At 32.0% G+C, this 16,406-nt stretch overlaps 1 protein-coding gene across 1 annotated transcript; it reads left to right on the top strand.

The window, feature by feature from the left end:
* Positions 1-1,478: 1,478 nt before the first annotated feature.
* Positions 1,479-15,322, top strand: LOC111310699 (protein CASP). Its single transcript, XM_022910134.2, has 19 exons — positions 1,479-1,764; positions 2,770-2,880; positions 3,362-3,540; positions 4,414-4,563; positions 6,041-6,129; positions 6,341-6,450; positions 6,588-6,682; positions 7,135-7,190; positions 9,411-9,576; positions 10,146-10,238; positions 11,210-11,338; positions 11,594-11,713; positions 11,973-12,053; positions 12,818-12,925; positions 13,054-13,197; positions 13,280-13,381; positions 14,016-14,095; positions 14,788-14,880; positions 14,970-15,322. The coding sequence occupies exons 1-19, from the start codon at positions 1,680-1,682 to the stop codon at positions 15,028-15,030; spliced, it is 2,052 nt and encodes a 683-aa protein (XP_022765869.1). The 5' UTR covers positions 1,479-1,679; the 3' UTR covers positions 15,031-15,322.
* Positions 15,323-16,406: the final 1,084 nt, after the last annotated feature.

The following is a 16,406-nucleotide window of genomic DNA, read 5'->3' as shown; positions in this document are numbered from 1 at the left end:
TAAATTCAATGAAAATTGATAAAACAAAAAATCTAAAATAATATAATTTTTCTTCTGTGAACTATTGAAGAGTAAAGTAAAAATGTAAAAAATTTTTATTAAATACTTGTCATTAAAATTAACTTTTTTTGAAAAAGTTTTGATTTATAATTTTGTCTAAAAACTTAAAATTACTTTCTTTATAAGTTAAAATTCGTAAAATTTTAAGAATCAAACACTTAACTTTTGTTATTATAAATCTTTACATAAGGGGCTAAGCATACACAAAGATCCCGCAAAAAATATACACCATAGACAGTTTCTGGCGTACTGCGCTTATTTAATTTACATTTTAGTAGATTGAGAGTCCTAATATTTTCCAAGGAAAAAAAAAAGCAAGACCAATGATTATAAGTGTTTAAACATTTCAACAGATGCAACTTATCACCAATTAGGATCACGTATTATTAAATCTTATCCTGCAAATTAAATGGAATAAATAAGCAAGTTGTGGACGTTTAACATGAATTAGAATATTTTTGTTTTCGAATTGCAATATTCAATGTAAATATTATAGTACCAATCGTACACTAATTCCATGTTTGTATGTTTTACCGTAAGATTTCTAGCTTTTGACCTTAATAATAGTGCAATATGTCACAGCATCAACTTACATCATAGCTAGACAGATTCTAATCGCCTATAATTAATTAGTTATCTATCTTTAATTTTATGTTATTATTAATAATCAGTAATCACCTCTTTATTATCTATCTTCAATAAGAAATGATTTATTATTATTATTATTATTATTATTTGTATTAAAAATTATCAAAAATTAAATATTAATTATTAAAATTAAAATTTTAATACTTAATCAATAAACTACACAGTTATTTATAATATAATCTAATTATTAAATTTTAGTACGTCGTATTATCAAGTTTAAGAGAATTGGTAGTTGCATATACCGTAATGACATATGATAAGTTTTAACCTCTAGATCATGGAAGAGGATTTATTTTATACTTTAGTAAAATTTAGATAATTTCTTTTTTATTTTTTTCATAATTTTCTAACCATGATTAAGAATTGTAGTGATGTTCATCAACATTTTATATTGGAAAGACATAGAAAAAAAACAAAAAGAAAATATATGATTGTAATTTGTAAATCAAGTCAGGGGAATTAATATTCTCTGCGCTATAATTTTCTGGAAATTAATTAAGATATATAATAGAAATTGATATACATTCTCTATCGATAAGCACTAGCTATCTTTTTTGGTGTCACGTTTATGAAGAAATAGAATTTACACAAGTGGATGGAAAATGATGTCTTTTCTACAACATTAATACTTGGATCCGTAGGTCAGCAAAAATTTTAAAACTGGATCCATAAAAGCCTAATTGGTAAGAGAATTCAAAATGGACTGAGCCTAGCTATAAACCAAGCCTTAAGCAAACAGTAATAAGTAAGCTTCAAGTCCCATTAACCTTGAAACTAATTAACCATCGGTAGCGAGATTTATTTTGAAAGGAACCTTGAAAATCCCCAAATTCAATTATCAGATCTACCAAGTCCCATAAATCTTCCCCCATCGTCGATCTTATCCTTAACGCTACTAAAAACAAATAGAAGCAAATTTCAAATCCTGAGAACCCATTTTCATCCATTTGCTGTGGTCACAATTCCCCAAAATGGATGCTCCACAAGGTGGATCCGACCGCGACAAATCCAATCCTTCCTCTTCTCCTGTTCCCGTCGTCTCCAATTTCTGGAAAGGTATCATCGATGTTAGCTTCATTGAAAAAATTCCTTTTCTTAATAAAATTTCTAGTGTTAATTTTGTTTGGGCGAGCTGGTTTATCGATTTATGAAGTTGCTTGAGACCAATTTGTTTGTTCAATGATTTCGATTGGAGGGATATTCAGATGGCAACTAACCAAGACTGCATTTTCTTTCTTTTGTTCAAATTATTAGCTGATTTCGTTTTGAATCGTTATTCATTGTGAGGGTTGGAGAGGAAAGTGTGAGAAAAGAACATAGTCAAATAGGAGAGATTTCCATTTTCTATCCATATTCACAAAAATAATCCTTTCAAAACGGAGAACGTGTGAGATGTGAGTCATGTGTTGCAAATTTACAAGATTGTTCATTTTTTTTCCAGATTTTATCCTTTTTGTCTCCTCTTTCAAAGGTACAACGGAAAAATCATGTTATTTTCACTTCCAACTCTACCTAGCATCCCAACAAAAATTATGTTGCAAATAATGTTCTATATCTTTCTTCTTTTCTTTTCTTTTCTTCCAGCTTTCTATTTTATTGCTTTTCCATCCTTCTTCAATACCTAGCAAAGCCTAAGAGAACACATTCTTCATTTGCATTGGAGACGACTCCAAAGATGATGATTAGGAGAAGAATTTTGATTTGTTTAGACTGTTTTATATTATTAAATTGCCCTTTCGTAAATTTTATTTATGAGAAACTTGTAAATAGAATTACTAATATCTAATTATTGCTTGATGACATTTAAATTCTTAATGAATTCTATGATTTAATGGTATTTTTGGTTTCACTTTATGTCCATTGCCTTATTTTGATACTATTAAATCACTTATAAAGTAAAAAAAAATTATTTATTTATATTCAATAGTTTAACATAAAAAATATGTTACTAATAACATTTATTCATGTACAATGTTTGTGATTATGTGCTAGTATAATCAAATAGGGAAGTAATCATTCTTGGGATGGGCATTAATTTCCTTTTTTTCCTCACTTTTTCAGAATTTGATTTGGAAAAGGAGAAAAGTTTGCTTGATGAACAAGGACTCAGAATAGCTGAAAATCAGGAAAACAGCCAGAAAAATAGGCGGAAGCTTGCTGAGAGTACAAGAGGTATTGTTTGCTCCTTCATGCATGTGCATGGGTGTGTGGTAATCATAAATACTTTGTGCAGGTTTTTTAACAAGGATGCAGGGTACCATCATGACGCTATAAATTTTTAAAGTTAAATAGAAATGAGTTATCCTAGTATTTTCTAGGCACATGTTGGACACAAGTAGACACGAGTATCAAAACCTCAAGTGTCGGATTTTTTTTTTTATATGTCTTATAGAGGCTAAACTACTAAGATTTTCTATTTTGTTGGTTCAGTTACTAGGGAGCAAAAGTAAGAAAAGAAGGTTGAGAGAATAATGCCATTTATAAAGGAAAACCAAATAATAGGTTATTTCTTATTACTGTGAAAATTAGAGTAGTTGAAGATTTTTCCTTTTTTTCTATCCTCTGTGCCGTAAATTTCTTTGTATTAACAGTTTAATCTTGATAGAGAAATGCCTTTGTCAAACTTATTGTTTGTCATGAACCATGATAACAGATTTCAAGAAAGCTTCAGCAGAGGAAAAGTTAAGTTCATTTAATTCATTACTTAAGGGTTACCAAGAAGAAGTTGATAATCTTACCAAGAGAGCAAAATTTGGTGAGAATGCCTTTCTGAACATCTACCAAAAGCTTTATGAAGCTCCTGATCCTTATCCTGCTCTTGCTTCAATTGCTGTAAGTATTAGCTCAGATGATTTGGTAATTCTTTAGAACAACATCCTACTAACTATTGCATTTTATCAGTTGTATGCGGCCAAAAGTCAGTTTTAAATTGATTGGACTTCTTTAATGTTAACTGATTTTTATTTGTGTGAGATGGTATGTAAAACTAAGGTCCAGACAATGATTTATATTTTTCGGATTCAAATCAAACAATGTTTGATGGACTATTTCGGTGACATTAATTATGTATCTGTGTGCAAATGGTTTCATTTAGTATCATTGCTGATTTTTTTTTATAAATAAAATATCAATGTTGCATTAGAGGGGAAGAGTAAAATTATTAAAATGAATTAATGTAATAACTTGCTGCTGATGCAAAATCTTAAGCTAGTGTATCTAATTCTAGCCTTGATATGCATGTGAGTTGGTATCAATGTGACTTGGGTTATGTCAGGCAACAATGTTTTATGGTCACCATTCCTCATATTTATGTTGTAAGAACTAGTAATCTGCCTCTCATAAACCCATTGCTGTCATTTGAGTTTAATTTTGTTAAAATCTATGCTGAGCTTCTAGAAATTTACCTACAGAAAAGTCATACTGAATTGAATGGAAAATGCTGGGGAACAGTACAAAATTATAACATGTTATTTACATTTTTTAATTTTAACAGGGAAAAATTGTTATCATACAGAAAAATATGTATATTGAGAACATGTTAGTTGGAAGCTGTAAAAATATTAACAGAAAAATAATCATATAATATACTGTCCTATACTCTGCTCTATATGTAGTTCCAACACTTCCAAGCAAAAGTATTCTTTCTATGCATTTGTCATGTACTATATGCAAGTTTGTTTCATTGGATTCACACCTTCTCTGCAGGAGCAAGACCTAAAAGTTTCTGAATTGGAATCTGAGAACCGGAAGATGAAAATTGAACTTGAAGAGTTCAGAACTGAAGCGATGCACTTAAAAAATCAGCAGGCTACAATAAGAAGACTTGAAGAACGGAATCGCCAGTTAGAACAACAGGTTAGCATGCCTAATTTTCTTTGCTAATAAATCATAATACTGTAAGTTTAGCAATGCAGTGTTGTGTTTTTTATTGTTTCTTACTTAAGCAAGTCTTGTGAACTGTAAATATTTTTGTTTTGAGAGTGGCCATGATGATAAAAGAATGACACCAACAACTTGGTCAGAGATGCAAATAAATAAATAAACAAATAAAACAGACTTAATTATATACTAGTAAACATGTAGCCTCAATTCCTTATTAATTGGAAGTAATGCGTTGTTAAGTCTAGTTTAGTATGCATAAAAAACATTGAGCTGCTGTCATAAACATTGACCATTTCCACAGAATTTGTGATAAAAAATCTGAACTTTTTTCCCCCAATCCCCAATACCTAATCTGCAGCCCTTTTCCTTTCTTTTTATCTTTTTTTTTCCTCTACAAGTAGGCATCTTTATATCACTTGTTAGGAGTTATGTTACCACTAGAGAGGATTTGTCATTCGTTTGAAACTGATGTTTCAGAAAGATAAAGTAGCAAAAAAAAAAAAAAAAAAAGAGAAATGATGCATTTCACGAGACTAGTCTTTTCCATTATCTGGTTGAATCTCTTACCTTCATATATTTTTCTCTTTTATATTTTGTTTGTTTTTCTTGGGAAAAAAAATGTTAAGAGAGTGACTTTTTTTCCGTATGTTATTTCAGTTAATACTTGTTTCCAGGGTCTCTGTATTCTATTTGCACAAGCTATGTCATCTGTCAATGAATTTTAGGATTTGACTGCTCAAACCTTCTGGTGCCAATTGTAGAGGGATTCTATATCCTGTACTTGAATTATTGAGAAATGAAAAAAAAAAAAAAAATTCGAACTGGTTGTGTGGAATTGGCAACATACCCACTATAGTTGCAGTGTAATTTTCTTTAAAAGACTAATGTTTTTGAAATATAGTTGTGGCATGTCAAGTTTATGGCATAATATGCCTTTCTTCACTTATAAAAGAAGGGAAAGGAAAGGGCATATGGCTTAGTTTGTTGCCTTTTATTATTAACTTCTAAGTTCAACTATTGGTGTAGTTCCTTTGCCTTGAGATATGATCTTGCCTCTTTAAACAGGAAAAAATCTAACTAATCCATTGTGTATGAAAAATATTGCAAATTTGATCATAATTATAGGACAATTAACTTTTATTCAGTTATATACGTATGTGGTTTAAGATGTATGCCAAAGAACTTATGCAAACTCTACTTAATACTTACTTCCAGTAGGTTTAATTATTGGGTTCACAGGTTAAATTTATTGTAATGAAAAATCTAGTGAAACGTTCCAGCAATGTTCTGTAATTCTTACCTATATCAATTATGGCAAGATAAGCATTGTCTCCTTGAATGTTCCACCCAACAATTTTCCTTATCTTTATTCTTTCACCCCTTCAGTTAAATCGGGATTTTTTTTTTCTGAATTAGACAGCTAAATGCTTAATTTTGGTCATGCATTCAGATGGAGGAAAAAGTGAAAGAAATTGTGGAGATTAAGCAGCGCAGTTTGGCAGAAGAGAACCAGAAAACACTAGAAGTCTTAAAAGACAGGTATGCTTCTGCTTCTAGTGGTGTAGCTTTTTGACATTCCTTTCTCTTGGTAGAGATATTCTCTTGTTTATGCATAGGAATTAGAATGTAACAGAAAATTGCCCCAGAATTCCAATTACAATGGTTGGTGTGTAAATAGCTGTCTTAATGAACCTGTTCTTTGACTTGTGTTCTTATGTTTCCTAATGTATGAATTATCTACTTCATGCAGGGAGCAATCTTTGCAAGATCAATTGCGGCAAGCTAAAGAAAGTGTCTCAAACATGCAAAAATTGCATGAACTTGCACAAAGCCAGTTGTTTGAACTTCGTGCTCAGTCAGGTGATAGCTGAACCTGACTGTTTTGTCGTACAAATCTGTTATTCAACACCGTTAATTGTCAAAAGAAATTTGATTCTAGTTTGTTTTGTTTCCTTTTCCCTTACTGCTAGTGTCTTACGTTGTCTTTAACAATACAGAGGAAGATAGGGCAGCAAAGCAATCCGAGGTCAACCTTTTGATGGATGAAGTAGAGCGAGCCCAAACACGGCTTTTTAGTCTGGAGAGGGAGAAGGTGAATTGTACATATGATATTTTAGTTTATTTTGACAACATAACCATGTCATCCATTTAAGATCTTGATTTGCCAATATAAGAGCAGAGGAGACTATAGTTGCATATGGCAGTCAACATGGACCTAGTTGTAAATAAAGGATCACAGCTGCCTTTCTTCAACTTCAAAATATCTAGCTGCCAATCACTCCCTGCATAGGTTATTTTTATTTAATTAAAAGCTCCAATATCTGCATTGTGCTGCTTATAAATAAATCCTTGCACCTAGTTACAGCAGTGAAGCAGATCATGCTTGCAATAATTATTCTGATATGTGCGGTGTGGTGGATTCTGCTGACACAGTCATTGTAACAAATGAAGAGGGCATACATTTAATTTTTGGATTTTGTGTCTTTTGGTAATTTGGTTCCTTTTGGTGTGATGTTCCATGTTTGTAATTGAATGTGTCTGCAGGGGCTTCTACGGTCCCAATTACAGTCAGCTCATGAAGAGTCTGAAGACAAGAGAAGGTAAAGTACTCTAGTACCATCGTCTGTGCAAAAGTACAATCTCTTTTTCTTGCTACATTTAATGGAAGAAATGAGTGAAACAGTTACTTAGGTCTTGATTAGTTGATAGACTTTAATATCTGATTCTTGATATTTGATGCCATCTTTCATTTACAAAGTTTTATACATGTCATGTAAATGTGTAGATTGTTATTGGGGCCTAGGATTTGCCACCAGGTGGGGGGGGGGGGTGTGTGGCTGTGGTTGGGCGTAGGCAGGCTCCAATTTACATATTCCAAATGAGGAAAACATCTATTTTAAGCCAAAAATTGTCTGTGCATTTGCAGAAGTTCATAAATTAACAAGCACGCTGTAAAGACATTGTTTTTCAGTTGCATTGTTGCCAATGCAAGTGGCTAAAGGAGGCCACAAAGACCTTTTTGTGATCCAGGCAGTGTTGTAAATGAGCTGAGCCAAGCCAAGTATTCACGTGTTCTGGCTCGGCTCTGTTAAATTTAAGCAAGCTCGATAAATAACCAAGCTCTTAAAAAACTTACATAATTTTTGTTTGAAAGAGTTGCTGAGGACAGTTTATTTATAGACTCAGTTCCCCTTCCTTGGCTGTTGTGTCAAAGTGGGACTGATGAAAGACAAGTTTTCTTCTCTTTCAAACATATAATTTCAAACTTATTAAATTTCCAGTTTTAGGCATAGAAAAAGTTACTTTACAATAATATTTTTAAAAAGTTAAAAGGTAATTTTTAATTATATAAATTTTATACGATGATTTGTAGATTGCTAAAAGATATTAAAGCTTTAAAGTAGTCAATTATTAAACAAACTATATAATCAAGTGTTTTACCAAATTTGCTCACAAACATTAAATGAGCTTGTTCGTGAACAACAATGAGTTGAATTCACCTCTGTTTGAGCTCAGTTAATTTATTAACGAGTCATAAAATCTTGTTCGAACTCTCTCATTAACTTATTGATCAAATTAATGGCCCTAGATCTTGGAATACTACTCTTTAACTACTTGTTATATGTTATTTGATGCAGATAAACTTTTCTGACTCTCCTTAAATCATATCTTCACTTCACCTCCTTCCTCCAACTTCATCCCCTCTTCTCCCTTCTTAGGTTCATTATATATGCTTGGACTACCCCTTTTCTATTAGGGCTATAAATGAACTGATGTTCAACGAACGACTAGTAAATAATCTTGGTTTATGCTGGTTTATGTTCATTTAATAAGTTAAACAAGCAAGTTCAAACAAGATTTTAAGACTCGTTTAATAAACAAGCCGAGCTCAAACAGAGGTAAACTCAGTGCATTCTTTTCGCAATTAGGCTTGTTTAATGTTTATGAACAAGTTAAAAAAAAAAAAAAGCTTGATTATAATTTGTTTAATCCCTCAGAAGTTGACTACTTTAAGCTTTAGTTTCTCGTAGGAATATACAAATCATCATAGAAAATTTATATCTTTAAAAATTACACATGGCATAAATTAAAAATTATCTTAACTTTTTAAAAATATTGTTGTAAAATAGCTTTTTTATGTTCCTAAAAATGAAAGTTTAATAAATTTGAAAGTAGATATTTGAAAGAGAAGAAAACTTGTCTTTCCTGAGGTAAGGGAGGCTAAGTCTATAAATAACCTCTCCCCAGCAACTCTTTCAAACAAAAATAATAAAAGTTTTAAATCTGCAACCCATGGGCCTATTTGGGTAGAGGCTTCTATCGGCCATGTCTCTTTTACAAGGTTTTAAAACCATTTTTTTTTATTAGTTTTAAGGTTTATTTTGTGGCTTATGAGCTCATTTAGAGCTTGTTTTAGGCTTAAAGGTCGGTAAACTTAAGTGAGTTGAGTTTGAACACAAATTTTTAAGTTTGTTAAGTGCTTGGTTGTTTATCGGGCTCGCTTAAATTTAACAAAGCTGAGCCCAAACAAGTGAATACTTGGCTTGGTTAATTTACAGCCCTACTTTCTGTACTTTACCTTTGACTGCATGTGAAGTAAATATATTGTTATATGTTAATGAGGTATTATTTCTTCAAGAGTTGTTTTCTTGACTCTGCATCCTATCATGGCTTTCTACCTTAGTCAAAAGTTGTTCTAGATGTGGTAATATGCACATTGGTAATATTTCATTCCTCCATATCTGTGGTCATTTTTACAATTTACATGTTAATATTTGCAATAAATTTTTCTGAGTTTATCATCATTTTCTTTGATGCAGCAATAATGTAGATTCAAATACTATCCTTGAAAACTCCCTAAGTGCCAAAGAAAAGATAATATCTGAGCTAAATATGGAACTTCACAATATTGAAACCACCTTATCTAATGAGCGAGAACAACACATGAACGAGATCAAGAAATTGAATTCATTGCTCAATGAGAAGGTAAAAACCCTTGTTGCTGTTTTATTCTTCCAATCCATGCAATGTGTTTGCTAGTCGTTAGAAATTTGGTAATTATGCCCTTGTGTTTTTACTTCTATTACCAAACACCCTATATGGTACTTTTCTTTTGCACTTCATATCACGTGAGGGCAGTTTTTTCTTCACACTGAACATTGTAACTACCTATGGTAACATAATGAAACCATTAAATCTTAAGGACAAAACCACATGGGCTGTCAGTGTGATTTACCCTTTAAAAGTCTGTAGTCTATTCATTTGCAAAAAATTTCATAATTTGGTACTTAGGATATTACTTATTATTATGGTAATCAAAGGGTAATTGTTAGATTACATCAACTTTCAGTGAGCTTAGAGAATTTTTCCTAGGTGCTTTGTTCAATGTGTCAGACTCAGTCGGTGATAGGAACTGTAACCAGAGTTCACATTATTGTATCAATTTTCTTTAATTCTGTATTGATCTTATATTTGTTAAAATGAACCTTTTTGATTCGTAAGAACGGATTTTTTCCCCTTATATTTCCTTTCCCTCTTCTTATATGTCAAACTAGGAAGTTGCAATTGAGGAGATGAAGAAAGAGCTTCAAGTAAGGCCAACAGCAAAATTGGTTGATGATTTGCGTAAGAAAGTGAAAATTTTGCAGGTAAAACCATCCTTTAAAGAATTTCTTCTTTATAGATCTCTTTTGGCTAATTTAGTTTCAGCTGCTGCCCATTTAAGAATTTTGTGTAATTGAGTTTACCGAAGTTAAAGATGATTCTCAAGTTCTCAAATTCTTCCAATTCTGTTAACTAACTAATTCTCTTGCTTGTTTTGATTGTTTTCTAGTCAATGATGCTATGCTGAATGGTCAATTGTATTTAACTTCCAATCAGATAAGAATTTGAAGAAACTCCCTTCAAGTTATATTTAAGGTTCCATTTGGTTGTTTTTGCTGGTTTGCCTTTTGCTTCTGAAGAAAAAGGCAGAAGATTTTTAATTTCTTTTAAAAAGCAATAAATTTTTTGAAGATTTAAAATAAAAAAAATTTAACTGTTCTTAATAATAGAATGCATTATTCTACTTTTATTATAATAATTTCTATGAATATGTAGCCACTGGCTCTTTTGTTAAATTAAATATGAGGTTGCTTTTTACTCTTCGCATTTTTTTTTTGAACAACTTTTAGAAAGCAAGAAGCAAGTGGCAAAAACAACTGAACTTAAATCCTTTCATCAATAGCCATATTTGCTTGACACTTGAAGACTTTTTTTAGCATGTGGGAATCCTTAATTATCCACATAAGCAGCCATTTTACTTTCCCGTGGTGAACTTTAGTATCATGAGGTTAAAGAGGGTATATAATGCAATTTAAGAGCAGTAAGTATATTGAGGATGAATCTGTGCTTAAGTTGTACTCAAACTGGTATACTTTTCAATCAGGGGTCTGTTTATTTTGTTTTAAATTGGCATGGAAAAAAAAAAAAAAAACAGTTTTGTCCGTCATGGTCTTCTGCTTGTTGCAGTTTCATTTTTTACGTATGTTGCTATATTGTGTGTGACCTTGTATTACTATTTTCTTGTTTTTATCATGCTTCTTAGCATCTTGATATATTTTCATTGTTGCATGTTTAGGCCGTAGGTTATAATTCAATTGAGGCTGAAGATTGGGAAGCAGCTACCAGTGGGGAAGAGATGAGTAAAATGGAGTCTCTTCTTCTTGATAAAAACAGGAAAATGGAACATGAACTCACACAGCTGAAGGTATGAGCTCTTTTTTGGTGCTTTCCTTCCCTAGTTTTTCCTTTTCCCAATTTTCTCCAGCAAGGGTACATATGAATGGATTATTGATATCTTTCTAGATGAAAACTATACAGAAGTCTATCTTGTGGACATCTGTGGTTATCATACTGTATTCTTACTTTAGAAAATTTTGGATGGGAGTTAGAATTTGATGCTTTTGATTTGTTTTAATTATCATGTTATAACTGTGATTGTGTATCTTTTACTGGTTTTCAGGTCAAACTTTCTGAGAAAACATCTTTGCTGGAAACGGCTGAAGGCAAAATAGTAGAAGTCACAGAAAAGGTTAACGAACAACAAAGGTTGATACAGAAGTTAGAAGATGATATATTGAAGGTTTGGATTAACTCATCTGGCATTCTAAAAATGGAAATTTTGACCAGCTTCATTATATGCTTCTTACAGCATTTTCCGTAAATGACTTGCAATATATGTAAATTCTCTTACCTTGTGAAAGATTGAGATTATCAATTTGTGGCTCTATGTTGTTCCATGGAGATTATGATATTGGACTCAACATAACAATTCTTAGTTTATGCTAGTCCCCACACTGTTGCCTTTTCTTTTTTGTGTCATCTTTTTTTCTTTAATGCAGGGTTATAGTTCCAAAGAACGGAAGGGGACTCTTTTTGATAATTGGGATCTTTCCGAAAGTGGAGGGAATGAACTCTCTGAGGTATATTTGCTTTTGTTTGTTACTCCTAATGTACAAGTTACCGGGATATGTATTCTCTAAAATATAATTTAACTTGCATCAAAGAAATATAACTTAACAACATGATGTTTGTAGTTCTATACTTGTACTTCCTATTTGCTATTTGCATTGCATTGCTTAAATCCATTCTAGCTCCTTTTTCATTTCTAGCCATTCTTACCAGCATGAACTATAATTACCGGAGAACTTGATACCTCAATATGTGTGGTTTAGGCAATTTTATCAGATTCTTTTGTTACCCTTGCTTCCTTATTTCTTATGTCTTTATCTTTTACCATTTCGTTTTTTGTTTTTTTGGTGTGTGAGGATTAGGGATGGTTATAAAAGGACCTCTGTCAGGAAGTCAGATTCCAACTTTAATTGAAAAATTAGATACATGTAAAGAGTCAGTGTCAGCAACACTTACTGATTTTCTTCTTTTTATTGTTAGGCTAGGAAAGAATTTATAGTTTCATTTGTTCTAAGCATTCATTGGATGTAGCATGTTTTACCTGCTGATAGTGGGAGGGCATATGGAGATAATATTTTTGTAAGATTGATGTGTCTGACTGGTGATGTTAAATTTGGCTTTTAAATTTTTGATATCATGGACCATAATAAATATTTATAGACGGACACTTTAGTTTCGATTTGACATCAAATAGAATTATGTTTACAAGTGAAGTAGTTCACTTTTCACAATGAGTTTGTTCTGATTTGTTAATACATTTCTTATTCTGGAGCAGAACACAGATCAGAAACAAGTTTCCTCAGATCAAGACCAAAGCTCGATGCTGAAGGTTATTTGTAACCAGCGTGACCGGTTTAGGGCACGTTTGCGAGAAACAGAAGAAGTATGTTATTTGCCTTCTCCACATGCTTGCGCTTGATCTCATTTTTTATTTAATGGAAGTTTTATTACATGTGTTGTTAGGATTATGGTTTCTGCAAAGTAGCATATTGAATATTCCATATTTTATAGGAAATAAGGCAATTGAAGGAGAAGATAGGCGAGCTAACAGCAGAACTGGAGAAAACAAAAGCTGATAATGTTAAACTTTATGGAAAGATTCGCTATGTCCAGGATTATAACCAGGAGAAAGTAATTTCTAGAGGATCAAAGAAGGTACTTTTTAGTATTTTTCATAATTCTCATCTAGTGTCTTTAGCTTCTTGAAGCTGAGTTCTGGTATTTGATCACTTTTCAGTATGCAGAGGATCTTGAAAGTGGTTTCACCTCAGATGTTGAATCCAAGTACAAGAAGATATATGAAGATGATATTAATCCCTTTGCAGCATTCTCAAAAAAGGTTGGTAAAATTGAGCTTCTTTGATGAATATATAGTTCTGTCACATTACATATATTTAGCGATCTAGTTTGATTTTGAACTTAGGCCTGCAGAGCTTTGTTTTCTTCTTTCATTAGAATATTCTAGAAGAGAAGACACAATGCCTCTTCACATGCTTCTGTTTATGTTTGCATTTACACATTCTCTGTAAGCTTAAATCTTACGCATGTATCTTCTTTAAGCATAATTTCAGATTTTGTATTCATGCCATGTGTTCCATCTTATATGCAATTAATGATATTGGCAAGTATATGTCTTCAGTTCAATAGAAGACTCAGATGACTCTGGTTTCTTTCAAACAATGCTCAAGCATTCTTTTCCCAACATGAATGTCAAGAGAGATTCAAGATAAAATGTATTCACACCCTTGTACATTGATGTGGGAAATATGTTTATCAAGCAAATATAATGAAAAACATTTGTCGATGTAGAGCTTATTTTCTACCATCCATGCCCTACTAACTAATAACATGGGAATATTGAAAATTGAAATCCAGTTAGCATTTAAATCCATAGTCTCTTCCAAATCACGTCATATTTTTTTTCATGTTGTTTGTTGGATATCATGGAATAATCATTTTCATTTATTACATAGGAGAGGGATCAAAGATACAAGGAGTTGGGATTCAGAGACAGAATCACACTCAGCAGTGGACGTTTTCTAATGGGCAATAAGTATGGTTTTATTTCATTATCAAATTGCATATAAAGTATAGTGTTCTTTATTTTGCTGGATCTCTTCTTCCCTTTTTTGCATGTTCCTATGAGTGTGTGCACATGTGTAAAGGTGGTAATTGTGGCTGGTAGATTTTGGGCATCTAGCGTTCCAATCAAGGCTGGTTTTAGTTCTGTGTCTTCTTTCCTCCTCTTTATCATATTTTATATTTTTTGAGGATGGTCACTTGTGTCTACTTAGGTTTCAGGTATGTTGGGTACATCTTGCTGTAGATTCAACTTTTTTCACATTTTACTTTGCCTATTATATGCTAATTGAACTTGGGTTTAGGGTTAGGGTCGTGGACTCTTTTCAGAAGCTTAGTAAATAGGTTAATTTTGGTTTAACTGCTGTTTCCGTGTCTACAAATGTGCATGTGTGTATGCGCAAAATTTCAGTATTTATTATCCATACAAGGCTAATTGTCCTATGAGTTATACAAGGCGCAAATACCAATTACAAAGGAAGATTGATACCCTTTTACAACCTTTTCTACCTTATTTATAGAAAAATTTTCTGGTAATTGCACAGAAATGGTGGCCTGCAGTTACATTAAATGCAGTGACCATCACATAAGGGTAGGCTGGAACAATTTCCTTCTGCAACTGTATTACTAGATAGTTGATTTGCTAATGAATCGCCTCCTTTGTAGGTATGCTCGAACATTTGCATTTTTCTACACAATTGGTTTGCACATTCTAGTCTTTACTTGTCTATACAGAATGTCAGCCCTAAGCTACCTCAGGTGATCATTTGCCCTAAAATCTTTTGATAACTCTGCCTGGTTTCCTTTCTAATTATCTGACTTTATTACTATGCATTTGGTAAATGCAGCAATGGCTCTGAGGAAGCCCTCGTTGGAGGAAAAACTACGGACCTCCCACGTGGACTTTAATTTCATCTACCCATGCCATATCTTCATTTATTTTGTTCCTGTGAGAGGAATGCGTCGTTGAAATTATGTACAGAAATTTCAGACTGTACCATGTAACAGAATGATGTCGTGGTGGATATAGTTTAATAGTCCTCAATGAAAGGGCTGATCTTTTCTTTTTTTTTTTTTTCCTCCCTTTTAATTTCAAAGAAAGCCTAAGCAGCTCTAATGCATTTAAGTTGAAAAGTGAAATGTGGATTTTTATCTTTTCTTTTCCTTATATCTAATTTAGTATAATAATTTATTTGCTCAAGTATAAATGAGAAGTTGAATATATATATATATATATATATATATATATATATTAGATTTAGTAATTTATGTATTTATGTTATGTTTATTTTACGTCAAATACATATAAAACATAAAAATTATTGTCATAATTCAGATTAATATGTTAAATATAAAATTTTTTTTATCAAATTCATATTTAATTTTTATTAAAATTGTCAATAATATTATTTATGTTATTTTAGTTTATTTTCATGTATTTAAAATTATCAAATCTATATGCATGCATGCATCCAGCAAAATGTAGCGGGAAACCTTCAGTTGCAAGAAATTTGCAAGGCTTTTTTTTTTTTTTTCCTATTTTCAGTATATATTCATAATATATTTTATTAAAGGAAGAAATAAGTATTTTCGCTCAAGCTAAAGATTGATTTAATGTGGTAGATTAAGTTGATTAGTTTTTGAAGCTGAGCTCAAGGTTGAAAAAGGAAAAAGAACAAAAAAACATGATCGAGCTTGTCGGGGTTAATTAAGGAATGAGTTGCCACCAATTAAGCGTGCAAATAGCGTTGATACGAGTATTTGTTTCGTATTGGCTTGGATGTTGGCTTCTATTCTAAGAGCACATTTAGAGTCAAATTCTGCATGTTGTAGTCCCAAAATATTTTGTTCGGCAAAGAGCCCAAGGGCCTAATCTACTCTTTAGTTATTTTTTCCTAGTTCATGGTCCCAGTCCGCCATTTGGATGTTACAGTGGGAAAGACTAAAGCATCCCTAAGGATGCAATTACAGCTACTCTTGCCATCAGCCAATTGAATTGGATGCAAATGTGGCCCGCATTTGAGTTGGCTCATGGCACCATAGGCGAATCTAGCGCAATGTCAATGACTTTACGAACGGGCACAGAAACGATGTTAGAGTTGTTTCTAGGGTGGTAACCTAACTCGTTTTTGGTGAGTTTCGATATAACTTGAGTTCATAAGATTAAATTTTTTTTTAAAATTAAATTTTAAATCGAATCGGATTCAAATTTTAGATAAATTTTATCAGATTCGATATTATATAAAAATAATTTTTTAAATTAACTAATTAATTATATATATTTA

The sequence above is a fragment of the Durio zibethinus genome, chromosome 9, assembly GCF_047325235.1.
Source record: "Durio zibethinus cultivar Kanyao isolate XHJ-2024 chromosome 9, ASM4732523v1, whole genome shotgun sequence".
Classification (NCBI taxonomy): Eukaryota; Viridiplantae; Streptophyta; class Magnoliopsida; order Malvales; family Malvaceae; genus Durio; species Durio zibethinus.
The sequence above is the reverse complement of the archived record's forward strand: the minus strand, read 5'-3'. Positions and strand labels throughout refer to the sequence as shown.